This window comes from Mustela putorius, unplaced genomic scaffold, assembly GCF_011764305.1.
Source record: "Mustela putorius furo isolate JIRA1106 unplaced genomic scaffold, ASM1176430v1.1 tig00000139_pilon_pilon_pilon, whole genome shotgun sequence".
NCBI lineage: Eukaryota > Metazoa > Chordata > Mammalia > Carnivora > Mustelidae > Mustela > Mustela putorius.
The window spans coordinates 8323244-8338912 of NW_025421293.1; the positions used below are offsets into that span (position 1 = coordinate 8323244).

The 15669-nt window shown below is 42.4% G+C and overlaps 1 protein-coding gene across 3 annotated transcripts in view; it reads left to right on the top strand.

Moving 5' to 3' along the window:
* Positions 1-15547, top strand: part of ZCWPW1 (zinc finger CW-type and PWWP domain containing 1) — a 33966-nt gene extending 18419 nt beyond the window's left edge. For all 3 annotated transcript variants that reach the window (XM_045075048.1, XM_013061012.2, XM_013061011.2), the window contains exons 9-17: positions 306-426; positions 1049-1124; positions 1746-1850; positions 2795-2878; positions 3503-3569; positions 3975-4078; positions 13374-13434; positions 13953-14087; positions 14830-15547. In XM_045075048.1, coding sequence (XP_044930983.1) covers positions 306-426; positions 1049-1124; positions 1746-1850; positions 2795-2878; positions 3503-3569; positions 3975-4078; positions 13374-13434; positions 13953-14087; positions 14830-15137 — 1061 coding nt within the window. In that variant the 3' untranslated portion in view covers positions 15138-15547. The remainder of the gene's footprint in view (positions 1-305; positions 427-1048; positions 1125-1745; positions 1851-2794; positions 2879-3502; positions 3570-3974; positions 4079-13373; positions 13435-13952; positions 14088-14829) is intronic.
* Positions 15548-15669: the final 122 nt, after the last annotated feature.

Here is a 15669-nt window from a genome sequence, read left to right on the forward strand (position 1 = left end):
CAGAGTCTCAGAGAAATGACCGTCATGATGTTATATAGATGGAAGCAGGGTGAGGTAATAGGGGATATAGGCAGAAGTTTGGGATCTCTGTAAAGTACAAGGAGGCAGCACTCCTCCTCTAGCTCTAGTTGCCTTTCCTCCAGGGGTCTTTGTTCTTCCTCCATGCCCGTCTCCCACCAGGCCCGTCTCCCAGATGCCCTTTTGATCCCCACCTGCTGCACATTCCTGTCCTCTCTCCTGCCCATCCAGATTTTTCCCCGATGGGGTTCTTTTTCCTTCCCTTCATTCCTTCTCTCTTTTGTCAGATTCGAGGTATAATCGCTGTGACATCCCGGAGGAGTCCTGGACAGGGCGTGAGAGCGATGTCGCCTATGCCTCCTACATCCCAGGATCCATCATCTGGGCCAAGCAATATGGTTACCCCTGGTAGGGCACAATGGCATAGTCAGAGAACCCTTCATGAACTTGGAAGTGGTAGATTCAAGCAGAGAGGGAAGGAAATGGAGAGCACTTTTAACGCAGACGAGACCTGCCTTAGAAAGAACATGGGATGAAGGGAGAGAGAAAGTACCAAGCCCTGGTGGGTTTGAAAGAATGCATTTTCTAGAGGTTTCACAGTGGAGGTGGTATCTCCCTAGAAAAAAAGGCTACCAATTCTACTCTGAGTAGGTAGAAAAAGGAAGGTGGCTTTAAGTCGTTGTTTAAACATTGAGATATGACAGGTATATAAAGTAGAGAGAATGACGAAGTGTAGGAGAGTTTCTTCTTTAGAGATGTCCCTAATCAGAAGATTTTTTTCCTCAGGGTTGATGGAAGGCCTATTCTTACTAGGAAGACTTTGAGCTTCTTTGTACATGATAGAGGTCACTTTAGTCATTTGGTAGACTATTCAGGGAGATCCACAAGGGGGTGATGTCCATCTTTGAGAGTCCTTTTTTTTTTTTTTTCAAAATCTATTTCCCCTTTCTATACATATGTATTGTTGAGTTTGTGCTGTGTTCTTCTAAACCCTTCCTCTTATATTCCTAAACCTGAGTGTCTTCTCCAGGTGGCCAGGCATGGTAGAATCTGATCCTGACCTGGGGGAATATTTTCTTTTTGCTTCTCATCTTGATTCCCTGCCGGTGAGTTTTCCTGGCTCAGGCCAGAGTAATGAGCAAATCCGTCCTATCAGGTGTACAGAGTTAGACATAGCCAGCAGACATCAGCAGAAATAGACACTTACCTAGAGTGACAAAAACAGAAATAACTACCCACATGTAGAAATAAACTTGTATCTAATTAAATATTTAACCATTAGGGTGCCTGCTGGGCTCAGTTGTTAAGCGTCTGCCTTATGGCTCAGGTCATGATCCCAGGGTCCTGGGATCGAGCCCTGCATCAGGCTCGCTGCTCAGCGGGGAGCCTGCTTCTCTGTCACCTACTCCCCCTGCTTGTGTTCCCTCTCTCGCTGTGTCTCTCTCTGTCAAATAAATAAAAATCTTTATAAAAAAAATAAATATTTAACCATCACTAGGACATTTGTGGTTCTGATAAATGTGCTTTGGTTAGGGTTTCTGAGGTCAGGCTGGAAGCAGCAGACTGAGGTGGACTAGTTGGGTCAGGTTCATGGCATCAGAGGAGGACCAGCACCTCCTTCCTTTTATGAATCCTCAGTTCTTCCACCACCTTTTCTGGCTAGAGGCCCAAAGCAAGGAGAAGGACTTGAGGCCATAAGAAAACCAATTTTTTTTTTAAAATTTTAGTCTAAATACCACGTGACATTTTTTGGAGAAACAGTCTCTCGTGCCTGGATCCCAGTCAACATGCTGAAGAACTTCCAGGAGCTGTCCCTGGAGCTAGCCAGAATGGTAAGCAACCCTTGGTGGTAATACAGGGAATCTGAAAACTGGATCTGTCCTTTATTTAACCTTTATTTAACCTGATTTTCTCCAGCTATGTTGGGAGAAAGTCCCACGTCTGATCAAGTGTGCAAGGGTGAAGTTATTCACGAGGGACTCTATTTTCTACTATTGTTGCAACAGGATAAAGATTTTTCTTAGTCTCCTTCCTTGCCTGCAGGCAGGGAGTCTTCCTGAAGAGGGCAGTTTTCTACAGTTTAGTCCAGTCAGGTGTGGCGGAAATGAGAGCACATACCAACTCAGGATTTCTCAGTCTTGGTACCATAATTCTTTGTTGTGGAGGCCTGTCTTATATATTTGAGCATGTTTAACAGCATCCCTGGGCTCTTCTGACATCTAGCCAAGGGATACTCCTGCCCCTGGCCTCAGTTGTGACCACCATAAAAAATTGTTTCTAGACATCACCAAATATCTTCTGGGAGGCAAAAACCTCCCCTGGTTGAGAACCAATGAATGAACTAAATAATGTTTCCTGCCTATAAGCTCTTTGGTTTCAACCAGCCTTTAAAATGAGCATAGGTCCGGCCCCTCTGGGGGCCTTAAAAAATCAGGCAGTATTAAACCAAGCATCTGGATTTGAAGAAGTTTGTGAGAAGCTTAACAGTGGAATCACTTGAGCTCCTTTAATCTTGCCTCTCCAAATGTACATGGGATTTACTGTGGAGAGGACACCAAAATATTGGTTGACTGTATTGCTAGCAATTGATAACAGGTTTGTTATGGGGAAATAAAGGGAGATTATGTCTCTAAGCGCAAAATATTAAGAATAGGAGTATCGTATCAATACCAGGAACTGGAAATAAACATGTTTAAAGATCCTGTCTGGTGAGTGGAAGTATGTTGGAGTCACTTCTTTAATATTCATCATTGACTTTAATCTTCTTCTATTTCAGAAAAAGTGCAGGAACAAGGACTGCAACCAGAAACTGGGAGCAGCCCTGACGATGGCTCAAGAGGCAGAACAGATCAGTATTCAGGTGGGAGAACGTTCAGACCACACACCTGCTCCACTTTGGGACTTGGGACACAAAGCAAACCATATACTCTGTACTACAGAAAAGTGGCTTGTTTTTCCCCATCATCCAGTCTTAGTCTTAGAATTAGTCTTTGCTTCCCGGGTCAGATTCCCTTGACTCCTTAAATCACTTATTCTTTCCCCTACCCTTGGACAAATAGGATCCTCTCTCATCCCACAGAGAGACATTTTGTAGTAGGAGGCATCCTAGCTCCCTATTTAACTTTAGATCTCAGATGAATGTGTCTTAACCTCTCTTTTATGCAGGGTCAGTGTTTATCCTCAAATTCTGCCTTTGGGGGTGTGGTGGAGAATGACAGACTGAATTCTTTAAAAAAGTGGAAAAAAGAGATTATAATAATATAGCATATAATTATATAACATAATATAAAAATAATGTAAAGATAATATTATAATATATTATATAGTCGATCTTCACAGAAATTGAGATAAACAGAACACAAACTTCAGATAAAAATGGTATAGAATATGAATATAAAGTCCATAACTAAAGTCTTAAAGGCAGAGGGCAAAAATCGTCCCCGGGGAGATAGTGGTTGATGCTTTTATTTCTTGGTTCCCTTAGGAACGGGTTAATTTGTTTGGTTTCTGGAGCCGATATAATGGATCTGACAGAAGTGGGGAAGGAAAAGGTAGGATCAGTAGGAGGATGAGGACTAGAGAGGGAGGTCCTTCATGAGGGCAGCAACTGAACCTTTATTTTGTATCTAATGTCATCCACCTAGTTCTGGATTCTCTAATAGGAGGCTGTCCATGAATGCCATTGACCGAGTGTCCAGGGGGGGTGGATGGAGAGAGGGATGGGGGAAGAGGAATGGAGGGAAAAAGGGAGTGGGGAGGGAGGGTGCATGTTGAAGAGTGATGGGACTTTGGAAAAGGTGGAGCTGTGATACTCTAGGGCCATGTTTTATGGAAAAAAGACCACTGGGATGTGAAAGGCAGAGTTAGAAGACTGCTTCTCCGGGATTAGCACTTTTAACTCATCATCTAATTTATTGGATCCATTCTTTAGCTTTTCCTTCCTATTCCTGTTCTAGACTTAAGGCTCTCTGGGGCTAGCAGCCCAGATTCCTGCCTGGGGAAAGAAGAGGAAGATTCAGAGTTGGAGGCGGAGGAGTTGGAGGAGGAGGAAGAGAAAAAAGTAAGATTGATCAAGATTTGATCTTGAGGATGGGCTTTTAGGAGATTCCTGTAGGACATCTGGTTGGCACGGGTTTCTATTTAGTAGAGAACCATCCTGTGCCTACCTTAGGGTGGCACTCACTAGCTGGTCTTATCTCTCAGGGGTCTTCAGGGAAGGCGACTCTCTTCTTTCCTCAGTTACTCTCTCTAATATCTCACATTTCCAGGAACTTATTTCTTGATGATCATCTCAGATCTTAATGTAGTGGTTTGCTTCTTCTTGGAGCCATTTCAGAGAATAGCAGTTTACCTCTCTTCACTGTCTGTCTTCCCTTGTGTGGACCCTTAATCTTAATCTTAAGTGGCTTAATATTCATTCACTTGCCTCCTTATGCTTTTTTTTAAAACATATGAAATATAGATTAAAAAATTTTTTTTAAAAAAGATTTCTTTATTTGAGAGAAAGAGAGACTGTGTGTGTGTGGGACAGAGGGGCAGAGGGAGAGGGAGAGAGAATCCCAAGCAGGACCCCCTGCTGAGTGCGAGCCCAATGCAGGGCTTGATCTCATGACCCTGAAATCGTGACCTGAGCCAAAACCAAGAGTTGGATGCTTTAACCCACTGAGCCACCCAGGCGCCCGAGCCTGAAATACAGATTTTTAAAAAGTACTTAAAAAACCTTTTTAAAAGGGTGGTTTTAGGTTCCCAGCAAAATTGAGAGAAAAGTACAGGGAGTTCCTATGCCTCCTGCCTGCACCCATGCATAGCCTTTCCCATTATCAACACTCCCCGCAGAGTGGTGTGTCTGTTTGTTGATGAACCTACACTGGCACATTGTAATCACCCGAAGTCCATTGTTTACATTAGAGTTCAGTCTTGGAGTTGTTATATTCTGTGGATTTGGACAAATATAGACAATATGTGTACATCACTGTAGCATCATACAGAATATTTTCACAGCCCTAAAAATCCTGTGTGCTCTACCTATTCACCCCTCTCCCTGCCACCCCTGACAACACCTGATCTTTTTATTGTTTCAGTAGTTTTGTCCTCTCAAGAACGTCATACGGTTGGAATCATGCATGTATATCCTTTTCAGACTGGTTTCTGAGAAATATACATTTAAGTTTCCTTTGTGACTTTTCATGGTTGGATAGCTTGTATCTTTTTTTTTTCCTCTGAATTTTTCCATTTTCTGGATGTGCCATATTTATTTATCCATTCACTTACTGAAAGACATCTTCGTTACTTCCAAATTTGGACAATTATGAATAAAGCTGCTATGAACAGCTGCATACAGGTTTTTGTGAGAACATAAGCTTTCAGCTCCTTTGGGTAAATACCAAGGAGCTTGATTGCTTGGATTGTATGGTAAGAGGATGCTTAGTTTTGTAAGAGAACAGACTGTCTTCCAAAGTGACTATACCATTTTGCGTTCCTATCAGCACTGAATGAGATTTTTTTTTTTTTTTTTTTTTTTTTTACTGAGAGAGAGATCAGACGTAGGCAGAGAGGCAGGCAGAGTAGGGGGGAGGGACGCAGGCTCCCTGCTGAGCAGAGAGCCCGATGTGGGGCTCGATACCAGGACCCTGAGATCATGACCTGAGTGGAAGGCAGAGGCTCAACCTACTGAGCCACCCAGGCGTCCCTGAATGAGATTTTTTTGTTGTTTTACACCCTTGCTAGTTTTGGTGTTATCAATGTTCCAGATGTTAGCCATTCTAATAGGTATGCAGTGGTATTTCATTGTTGTTTTAATTAATTTATTTATTTTTAAAGATTTTATTTATTTATTTGACAGAGAGAAAGATCACAAGTAGGCAGAGAGGCAGACAGAGAGAGAGAGGAGGAAACAGGCTCCTTACCTAGCAAACAGCCTGATGTGGGGCTCGATCCCAGGACCCTGGGATCATGACCTGAGCTGGAGGCAGAGGCTTTAACCCACTGAGCCACCCAGGTGCCCCTCATTGTTGTTTTAATTTGCATTTCCCTGATGACATATGATCTGGAGCATCTTTTCATAATCCCATTGGCCATATCTATATCTTCTTTGGTGACGTGCCCACTAAAGTGTTTGGTCCATTTATTTAATTGGGTAATTTTCTTTATTGTTGAGTTTTATGAGTTGTTTGTGTTTAGATAACAGTCCTCAATCAAATGTGTCTTTCACCAATATTTTCTCCCAGTTGGTGGCTGGTTTCCTCATTCTCTTCCCATTGTCTTTTGCAGAACGGACGTTTTTAATTTTAATGAGGTTAGTCTGTTAATTGTTTCTTTCTTGGATCATGCCTTTGGTGTTGTATATAAAAGGTCATTGCCATACCCAAGGTTATCTACCTTTTCTTCTATGTTATTTTCCAGGAGTTTTATAGTTTTACATTTTTTACATTAGATCTATAATACATTTTGAGTAAATTTTTGTGAAGGGTATAAGGCCTATGTCTAGGTTCATTTTTTTGCATGCGGGTGTCGGTTTTTCAATCATATTTGTTGAAAAGACTGTCATTGCCTTTGCTCTCTTGTCAAAGATCAGCTGACTGTTTTTATGTGGGTCTATTTTGGGGCACTCTATTCTGTCTCATTGACCCCCATTTTTTTTTTTTTTTTTTTTGCCAATTCTACATTGTCTTGATTACTGTTGCTTTATAATAAGTCTTAAAGTTGGCTAGGGTCAGTCCTCCGGCTTTGTCCTTCTTCAATATTGTGTTGGCTATTCTGGGTCTTTTGCCTTTCCATATAATTGTAGAATCAGTTTGTTGATACCTACAAAATAACTTGCTAGGATTTTGTTTGGAATTGCATTGACTCTATCAGGCTGGGAGACATTAACTGTTGATAATAATGAACTTTTCCTATCCACAAACATGGAATATCTGTTTAATTCTTCGATTTTATTAATGAGAATTTTTGTAATTTTACTCATATAGATCTTGCACATATTTTGTTAAAATTATACCTAAGTATTTAAATTTTTTGGTGCTACTATATGTGGGATTGTGTGGTTTTTTTTTTTAATTTTTATTTATTTGCTTGACAGAGATCACAAGTAGGCAGAGAGGTAGGCAGAGAGAGAGAGAGAGAGGAGGAAACAGATTCCCTGGCTAGCAGAGAGCCCGATTCGGGGCTTGATTCCAGGACCCTGGGATCATGACCTGAGCCGAAGGCAGAGGCTTTAACCCACTGAGCCACCCAGGCACCCCGTGGTATTGTGTTTTTAATGTCAAATTCCACTTGTTCATTGCTGGTATATAAGAAAGTGACAGACTTTTATATATGAACATGCAGCCTACTATTAATGTTTGTTAGTTCTGGAGTTTTTGATGATTCTCTTGGATTTTTCTATTTGGTGATTATGTTATCTACAAACAAAGACAGTTTTACAGTTGATCCTTGAATATGTTTGAACTATGTGGTTCCACTTATAGGTGGATTTTCCCCCCATAAATATAGTGCAGTATTGTAAATACATTTTCTCTTCCTTATGATTTGAATATTTTCTTTTCTCCACCTTTATTGTAAGAATATGGCATATAATACATATAATGTACAAAATACATGTGAATCATCTGTGTTATTGGTAAGGCTTCCAGTCAAGAATAGGCTATTAATAGTTAAGTTTTGGGGGAGTCAAAAGTTATATACAAATTTTCCACTGTGTGAGGGGTCAGTATCCCTAACCCCTGCATTGTTTAAGGGTCAACCGTATTTCTTCCCAATATCTGTATCTTTTATTTCTTTTTGTCTAACTACATTACTTAGAACTTCCAATATGGTGTTGAAAAGGATTGAGGAGAGGGAACGTCCTTCCTTTGTTCCTGATCTTAGGGGGAAGTCTTCTTGTTTCTCAGCATTAAGTATGATATTAGTTTTTTTTTTTTTAAGATTTTATTTATTTATTTGACAGAGAGAGAGAGAGAGAGAGATCACAAGTAGGCAGAGAGGCAGGCAGAGAGAAAGGGAGGAACAGGCTCCCCACTGAGCAGAGAGCCCTATACAGGGCTTGATCCCAGGACCCTGAGATCATGACCTGAGCTGAAGGCAGAGGCTAAACCCACTAAGCCACCGAGGCACCCCCAATTTTAGTTTTTTTGTAGATGTTCTTTGTCAAGTTGAGGAAGTTACCCTCTCCTCCTTGTTTACTGAGAGTTTCGACCATGAATGGGTATTGGATTTTGTCAAACACTTTTTCTGTATCTATTGTTATAATCATGTGATTTTTCTTTATTAGCCCACTAATGTGATGGATTACATTCATTGATTTCCAAATGTCAGAGAAGTCTTGCATGCATTGAATAAATCCCATTTGATCACGGTATATACTTCTGTTTGTACATTGTTGGATTTAATTTAGTAATATTTTGTTGAGGATTTTTGTATCTCTTTTCATGAGATACATTTTTCTGTGGTTTTCTTGTAATGTCTTTGTCTGGTTTTGTAATGGTGGCCTCATAGAATTAGGAAATATTGTCTGCTTCTTTTCTCTGAAAGAGGTTATGGAGAATAGGCACAATTTCTTCCCTAAATGTTTGGTGGAATTCACCAGTGAACCCATAAGTCTGGTACTTTCTGTCTTGGAAGATTGACTACTAGTTACTGATTCAATTTTGTTAATAGATATGGACCTATTCAGATTGTCCGTTTCTTCTTGTGTGAATTTAGACAGATTATATCTTTTAAGGAATTGGTCCATTTCCTCTTGGTTATCAAATTTGTTTGCATAGAATTATTTGTAGTATTCCTTTATTATACTTTTAATGTTCATGGACTCTAGTATATTTTCCAATATTACTAATTTGTTTCCTCTCTCTCTTTTTCTTAGTTTGACTAGAGGCTTATCAGTTTTATTGATCTTTTTAAAGAATCAGCTTTTTTGTTTCATTGATTTTCTCTACGAATTTCCTGTTCTCATAACCTCATCAATTTCTGCTCCAATTCTTATTATTTCTTTTCTTCAGCTCACTTTGTATTTAACTTACTCTTCTTTTTCTAGTTTCCAAAGACTGAAACTTAGACTGCTGATTTTAGGTCTTTCTTCTTTTATTTTTTAAAAAGGTATTATTTATTTATTTGACAGAGATCACAAGTAGGCAGAGAGGCAAGCGGAAAGAGAGGGAGAGGGAAGCAGGCTCCCTGCTGAGCCGAGAGCCTGATGCTGGACTCTATCCCAGGACCCTGAGATCATGATCTGAGTCGAAGGCAGCGGCTCAACCCACTGAGCAACCCTGGCACCCCTAGGTCTTTCTTCTTTTCTAATGTATGTGTTCAGTGCTAAATTTTCCTCTAAGTACTGCTTTTGTTGTGTCCCACAAATTTTAATAAATTGTTTTCTTTTTCATTTAGTTTATATTTTACATTTCTTTTAGTTCAGTATCTTGTGATTTCTTCTTTGACCCATGTGTTACTTAGAAGTGTGTTTTTTAATCTTTATTATTTGGGGACTTTTTAGTTATCTTTATGTTACTAATTTCTTGTTTAACTCTGTTGTGGTTTGGGAGCAGACACTATGATTTCTATTCTTTTAAGTATGTTAAATTTTGTTTAAGTTTTGTTTTATGGCTCAGAATGCGATCAGTCTTGGTGAATGCTCCATGTGAGCTTGAGAAGAATATGTATTCTGCTGTTGTTGAATATAACAAAGTAATTTGTAGATGTTACTTATATCCAGTTGATTGGTACTGTTGTTGAATTCAACTATGTCCTTCCTGATATTCTGTGTCCATTTTTGTTTTTCATTCTTTTCCAGCCAAGTGTTTGGGTCTTTAAAAAAGATTTTATTTTTTAACTAATCTCTACACACAGTGTGGGTCTTGAATTTACAATCCCCAAGATCAGGAGTCTCATGCTCTACCAGCTGAGCCAGGCAGGCACCCCTCAAATGGTTTTTTTGTCTTGTTTTGTTTTTAGAGAGAGAGAGAGAGAGAGAGTGTGTGTGTGTGCAAGTGGTGGGGAAGGGCAGAGGGAGAGGGAGAGAGAGAATCTTAAGCAGGGTACATGCTCAGGGTGGCCTCCGACTTGGGGCTTGATCTCATGACCTTGAGATCATGACCTGAGCCAAAACATAAGAGTTGGATGCTTAACCGACTGGGCCACGCAGGTGCCCCTCCCCACCCCACAAGTGGCTTCAACTGAGCATTTCATAGGATTCCATTTTCTCCCCTTCCTTAGCATATCAGGTAAGGTATTCTTTTTCTTTGGCTTCTTCCAAGGCTTTTTCTTTTTCTTTTTTTTTTTTCCTTTTTTTAAAAGTTATTAAATTCCAGGTAGTTAACATACAGTGTAATATTAGTTTCAGATGTACTATCTAGTGATTCAGCACTTCATACATCATCAGTGCTCATCACAAGTATACTCCTTAATCCGCAGGGCTTTTTCCTTATCTTTGATCTTCTATAGTTTGAAAATAACACACCTGCATGGGGCTGTTTGGCATTTATCCTCTGGGTGTTCCCCAAGATTCCCGAATCTGTAGTTCGGTGTCTGACATTAATTTGAGAAACTTCTCAGTCATTATTGCCTTTCTTGGGTTTCTTTCTTTTTTCCTTCTCCTTCTGGTATCCCCATTGTGCATACATTACACGTTTTACAGCTGTCCCACAATTCTTGGATATGATGTTCTTTTTTTTCTTTTCAGTCTTTTTTTTTTTTTCCCTTTGCTTTTCAGCTTTGAAGGTTTCTGTTGAGATAACCTCAAGCTCAGGGATTCAGTCCACTAGTAAGCCCACCAAAGGCGTTTTCTTCATTTCTCTTACAGTGTTTTTGATCTCTAGCACTTCCTTTCTATTCTTTCTTAGGATTTTTATCTTTCTGCTTACATTGCCCATCTGTTCTTGCATGCTACTTTATCCATTAGAGCCCTTTACATTTTAATCATCTGTCGCTTTTGGCCCGCAAGAACGACACAGAGACACGCGTGGAGGCAAACTTCTTTAATGGCTTCTTTTTATCTTCTTCCCCCTCTGATGCAGCACAGCACGCAGCTCCTGTCGCCCCGCTCGGGTGCCACCGCCGCCGCTGGCCGCGCGCCGCCCCTCGGCGCCTGCCGCCATGGTCCGGGCTGCGGCCCCCTCCGGCCGGCCAGCGCGGCGCGGTGCGGCCTGGCTCCCGGTGGGCCCGCCCCTCTACAAGTACATTCAAGCATATATACACCGGCAGCTTAGCCCGCCTAGCCAATCACCGCAGTGCTCATGCACCTCCCGCGTGAGTGGACCTAAATGAACAGCCAATCATATTCAGTCCCTTACAGCTCTTATAGTAGGCCTCCTGTACTGGCTCCCTACAATCATCTTTGATTTCATTCCAATCTGATAATTCCATGCCATGTCCTGTTTTGATATTTGTTCTGTCCAAATTGTGGGTTTTTTAAAAAAGATTTTATTTATTTATTTGACAGAGAGAGAGATCACAAGTAGGCAGAGAGGCAGGCAGAGAATGAGGGAGAAGCAGGCTTCCCGCTGAGCAGAGAGCTGGATGCGGGGCTCAATCCCAGGACCCTGAGATTACGACCTGAGCCGAAGGCAGATGCTTTAACCCACTGAGCCACCCAGGCAGGCCCTCCACCCTTTTTTTTTTTTTTTTTTTTTTGGTGCATCTTGTAGTTTTTTATTGATTGCCAGACACAATATACCAGGTAAAAGAAATGATTAAATATGCCTTTATTTATTTATTTTTAGATTTCTTTCTTTATTTTGGCGGGGGGAGGAGGAGAAGATCACCAGTGGGGGAAGGGGCAGGGGGAGAGAGAATCTTAAGCAGACTCTCTGCTGAATGTGAAGTTTAAGTCAGGCTTGATCCCACAACCCTGAGATCATGACCCAAGCTGAAATCAAGGGTCAGACGCCCAACAAACTGAGCTACCCAGGTATCCCTAAATATGCCTTTAGTAGTGTGATGGTAAGGTCAGGGGAGGGGATGTGTTCTGTGGTCCTACTACTATGTCTCGTGTCTTTTTTCTTTTTAAAAACATTTTACTTATTTAAGTAATCTCTACATTCAGTGTGGGGCTTGAACTCATAACCCTGAGATCAAGAGTTGTATCCACTTCTAACTGAACCAGCCAGGCAAGCCTAGATCTCATGTCTTTAAATGAACCCATGCTCTGGACTGTGAACTTCGTGGTGTTTCTTAGTGTTTTCCCCCCATTAGGTGGGACAGGATGGCTAGAGTGGCAGGGGTTAAATATTTCTCTTCCCCCTGGACAGTCAGTCTCTGATAATATCTTGGTAGATTAGGCTGTGGTTAACTAGTTTTTCCTGAGAAAAGGCCTTTTTCAGAAGAATAGAGTGCTCGCCTATATTTCGAAATGTTGCCTTTGCTCTTCCTTCTGCCAGAAGCATGACGGGACTTTTCTCTGGTATTTTCTGTGACAGCATGGTCAGACTCCTGGAGGTCAAACCCACAAAGGTCTGGAAGCCACTGTAAGACTGGGCAACTCTGGTGTTTTTAACTCCCATACTTGTCTGCATGGAACAATTTATTTAGTACTGTTGAGGTTTTTCTGCCCTGGAACTGGCTCTTGTGAGAAGTGCTGGTTCTTCTGCTTCTGAATCTGTGCCCTGGTAAAATATGACTTCCTGCATTTGCTTCTTGTCTCTTCAGGACAGCGGTTTGGTGGCCCTGTGTCCTTCCCTCTTTTTTTTTTTTTTTTTAAGATTTTATTTCTTTATTTGACAGAGAGAGCACAAGCAAGCAGAGAGAGGGGGGGGAAGCAGGCTCCCTGCTGAGCAAAGAGCCTGATGCGGGGCTCGAGCCCAGGACCCTGAACCAAAGACAGAGGCTTAACCCAGGCACTCCGTTCTCTCTTTGATCAAAATAAAAAGAGTTGTTGATTTTTCAATCTGTTCAGTTTTTTTACTTGTTGTTAGAGTGATGACTTCTAAACCTCTTACAGGTAGAACTGGAAACTGGAAGTCCTGAAAGAGGGTTTTCTTTTTAATTATTTTTTTGTTGAGGCAAAATTAGCCTATAACACTGTATAGGTTTCAGGGGTACAACATTATTATTTGAAATCCATATGTACTATGAAGTGATTAACACTTAAAGAGCGTAGTCATTGATTTGATTTTTAATAGTTTTTTTTTATCATATTTGTGGCCTAACTTTATTTCTTTCTCTATAAAGCTTTGTACTGACCGATACCAAACAGAATGGAAAGGAGAACAGTTTTGTCTTTGTTGTCATTGATTTAAACAGGATCAAGCTACAGGACTCAATTTGACTCCCCTAACCACTCATCATTTCCATAGCATCTCACTCTATTAAAAACACTAATTGTATGACTTCATTTATCTTTTCTTATTTTTCTCTCCCATTCTTAGGACCCAACTTTGCCCAGTCCCAAGCCAGCCAAAATTCAGACCAAAAAACCAAAGGCAAGAGGTAAGCAAGCCAGCTGGGAACAGACACATGGTACCATTGAGGCAGAGCAGAAGCAGACAGTGGGAGGGGCCTGCAGGTCACTGGATCTTACTGGTTGTCTCAGCTCTAAAATCTGCAAAAATGGTCAAGATTCCTATTAGTGTCATCAGGGAAGCTGTAGCCTCCTTGCTTCTCTGTTCTGATTATAAAGTCTTAGGTTAAAGGTGGAATGAATGTCTTAAATTCTTAGCCAGGCAGGATGACTTCCTGGAGGAAGGAGGCTATGAGGAAAAACACAAGGTGAAGAAGGTCCAAGACCAAAAAAGAAGGGGGGCAGTTGGAGAGAGTGAGTGAGAGACAGAGAAAGAGAGAGAGAGAGAGAAATATTTGGGGAAAAGGAGGGAACCAAGAGAACGCCCTTGATTGAGAATGAGCAGAGGACGCAGGCAGAGACGGAGGGGAGTCTATGGACCCTTGCTGAGCTGTCATTTGGAGGGAAATAAACGAATATCCTTCATGGTTGGGGTGGGGTGACGCAGGCCTAGCAAATGGACGAGATGGGACCCTGCAAAAGAAGACGATGAAGAGATCTCTGGGAAATGAATCTGCAGCTCCTCCTGTATCCATAATAGGAAGGAAAGAAGGGCATGGGAAGTCAGAGCCTGACCAGCCAGGTAAGGCTCAGAGCCTGGGCAGAGCTACGGGGGATGAGGTGCAAATCTGTGTCTCCCCTTCCTGGATCATTCTTAACCCTTTAACTGGAACTTTTAACTTCCTGGATCATAGTTTCTCACTACTTTTAAAAAGAACAAAAATTAGGGGCGCCTGGGTGACTCCGAAGTTAAGCATCTGCCTTCAGCTCAGGTCATGATCTGCAGGTCCTGGGCGGGGGTGGTGGTGGTGGTGATCTTCAGCTCAGCCGGGTGTCTGCTTCTCCCTCTCCCTGCTTGTGCTCTGTCTGTCTGTCTGTCTCTCTCTCAAAGGAATAAAATCTTAAAAAAAAAATTAGGCATCTCAGATTGGAGAGTGTAGCACACCCTGTAGAAACATAATGGTTATTGATGGATTTGATCTAAGGACAGGACAATGGTGAGGAGGGGGGACCTGACATTTGTTGAGTATTGCTGTGAGCTGGCTAGGTAGATACTCCTTGCTGGTTCCCTTTAATTCTTTCAATATCTCTATGGCTGGACAGTTGCCATTTTAGAGATAAGGGTTTAAAATTTGCTCAAGACTCATGACTAGCATATGTCTGGATCCATGGCTTGAATCCAGGTCGTTCTAACACCAAAACCCATTTTCTTTCTATTGATAACTTTACCAGAAACCTTTATGGAAATAGGAATTTAGGAGTTTGACTTGTAAAATCTCACAATGGCCTAATAGGACTCTCAGTTTCATCACTTTTTCATCCAGGCCTTAAGAAAAAATTTAAAGCTCCTCAAAGCAAAGCCTCAGGAACCAGCTTGTCTGAGGACCAAGAAGCTAGAATGGTACCAAAGGACCTGACCCCACCAGCTCATCGTGGGGCCTGTCCCGTGGTGGGGAAGGAAGGCCGGAAGTGTCCTCAGGAGGCTGGAAGTGTCACCCCTGATGATGACGCCTCCAGTGACCTGGACCTGGAGCAGTTCCTGGAAGATGTTGGGACAGAGCCAGAGCAGCTGGAGGAGCCGTGGTGTGGAGATGCCGCCGGGGACTTCACCTTGGCCTTCTTCGAGGAATAGCTGTGTGCACCTGGCTCCCTGCTGCTCTCTCGCCCCTTCCGTGCCGGCAGCAGGGGGCGCCCCTCAGAGGGTCCCTGAGTTAAGTGTGGGGCTTGGTGACCCGCTACAGGTCAACTGGCCGAAGTCCTGGCTGTGCAGTTCCCGTGTTAATAAAACAGGTTCCCGCTCTCTGCAGCTGGTCTCTAACCCCGAGCTTCCCTTCTGCTTCCCTCCCTCCCCTCGGCTCCCGGGGCACGTCCCTGTGTCTGTGGGAGGCTGGCACAGTCTGAGGGATCAGGGAAGGCCGGGACACCTGAGTCCTGGGAGAAGGCCGTCGTCGGGGAGGGCAGGTCTGGGTTCAGACCGCGGCTCAGCCACTTACTAGGCACGTGGCCTGGAGAAAAGCGCTAACCCCTGTGGTCCTGTTCACGGCTTGGGTGAGTGCATCCAGTCTGGGCACAGCTTGTTGGAGGCGCCTAAACGAGGTGGTGCACTTGGCAAGTGCGTGCTCATTCTGATCGGAGGGGAAGGGGAATGGGCAGAGGAGGGGCAG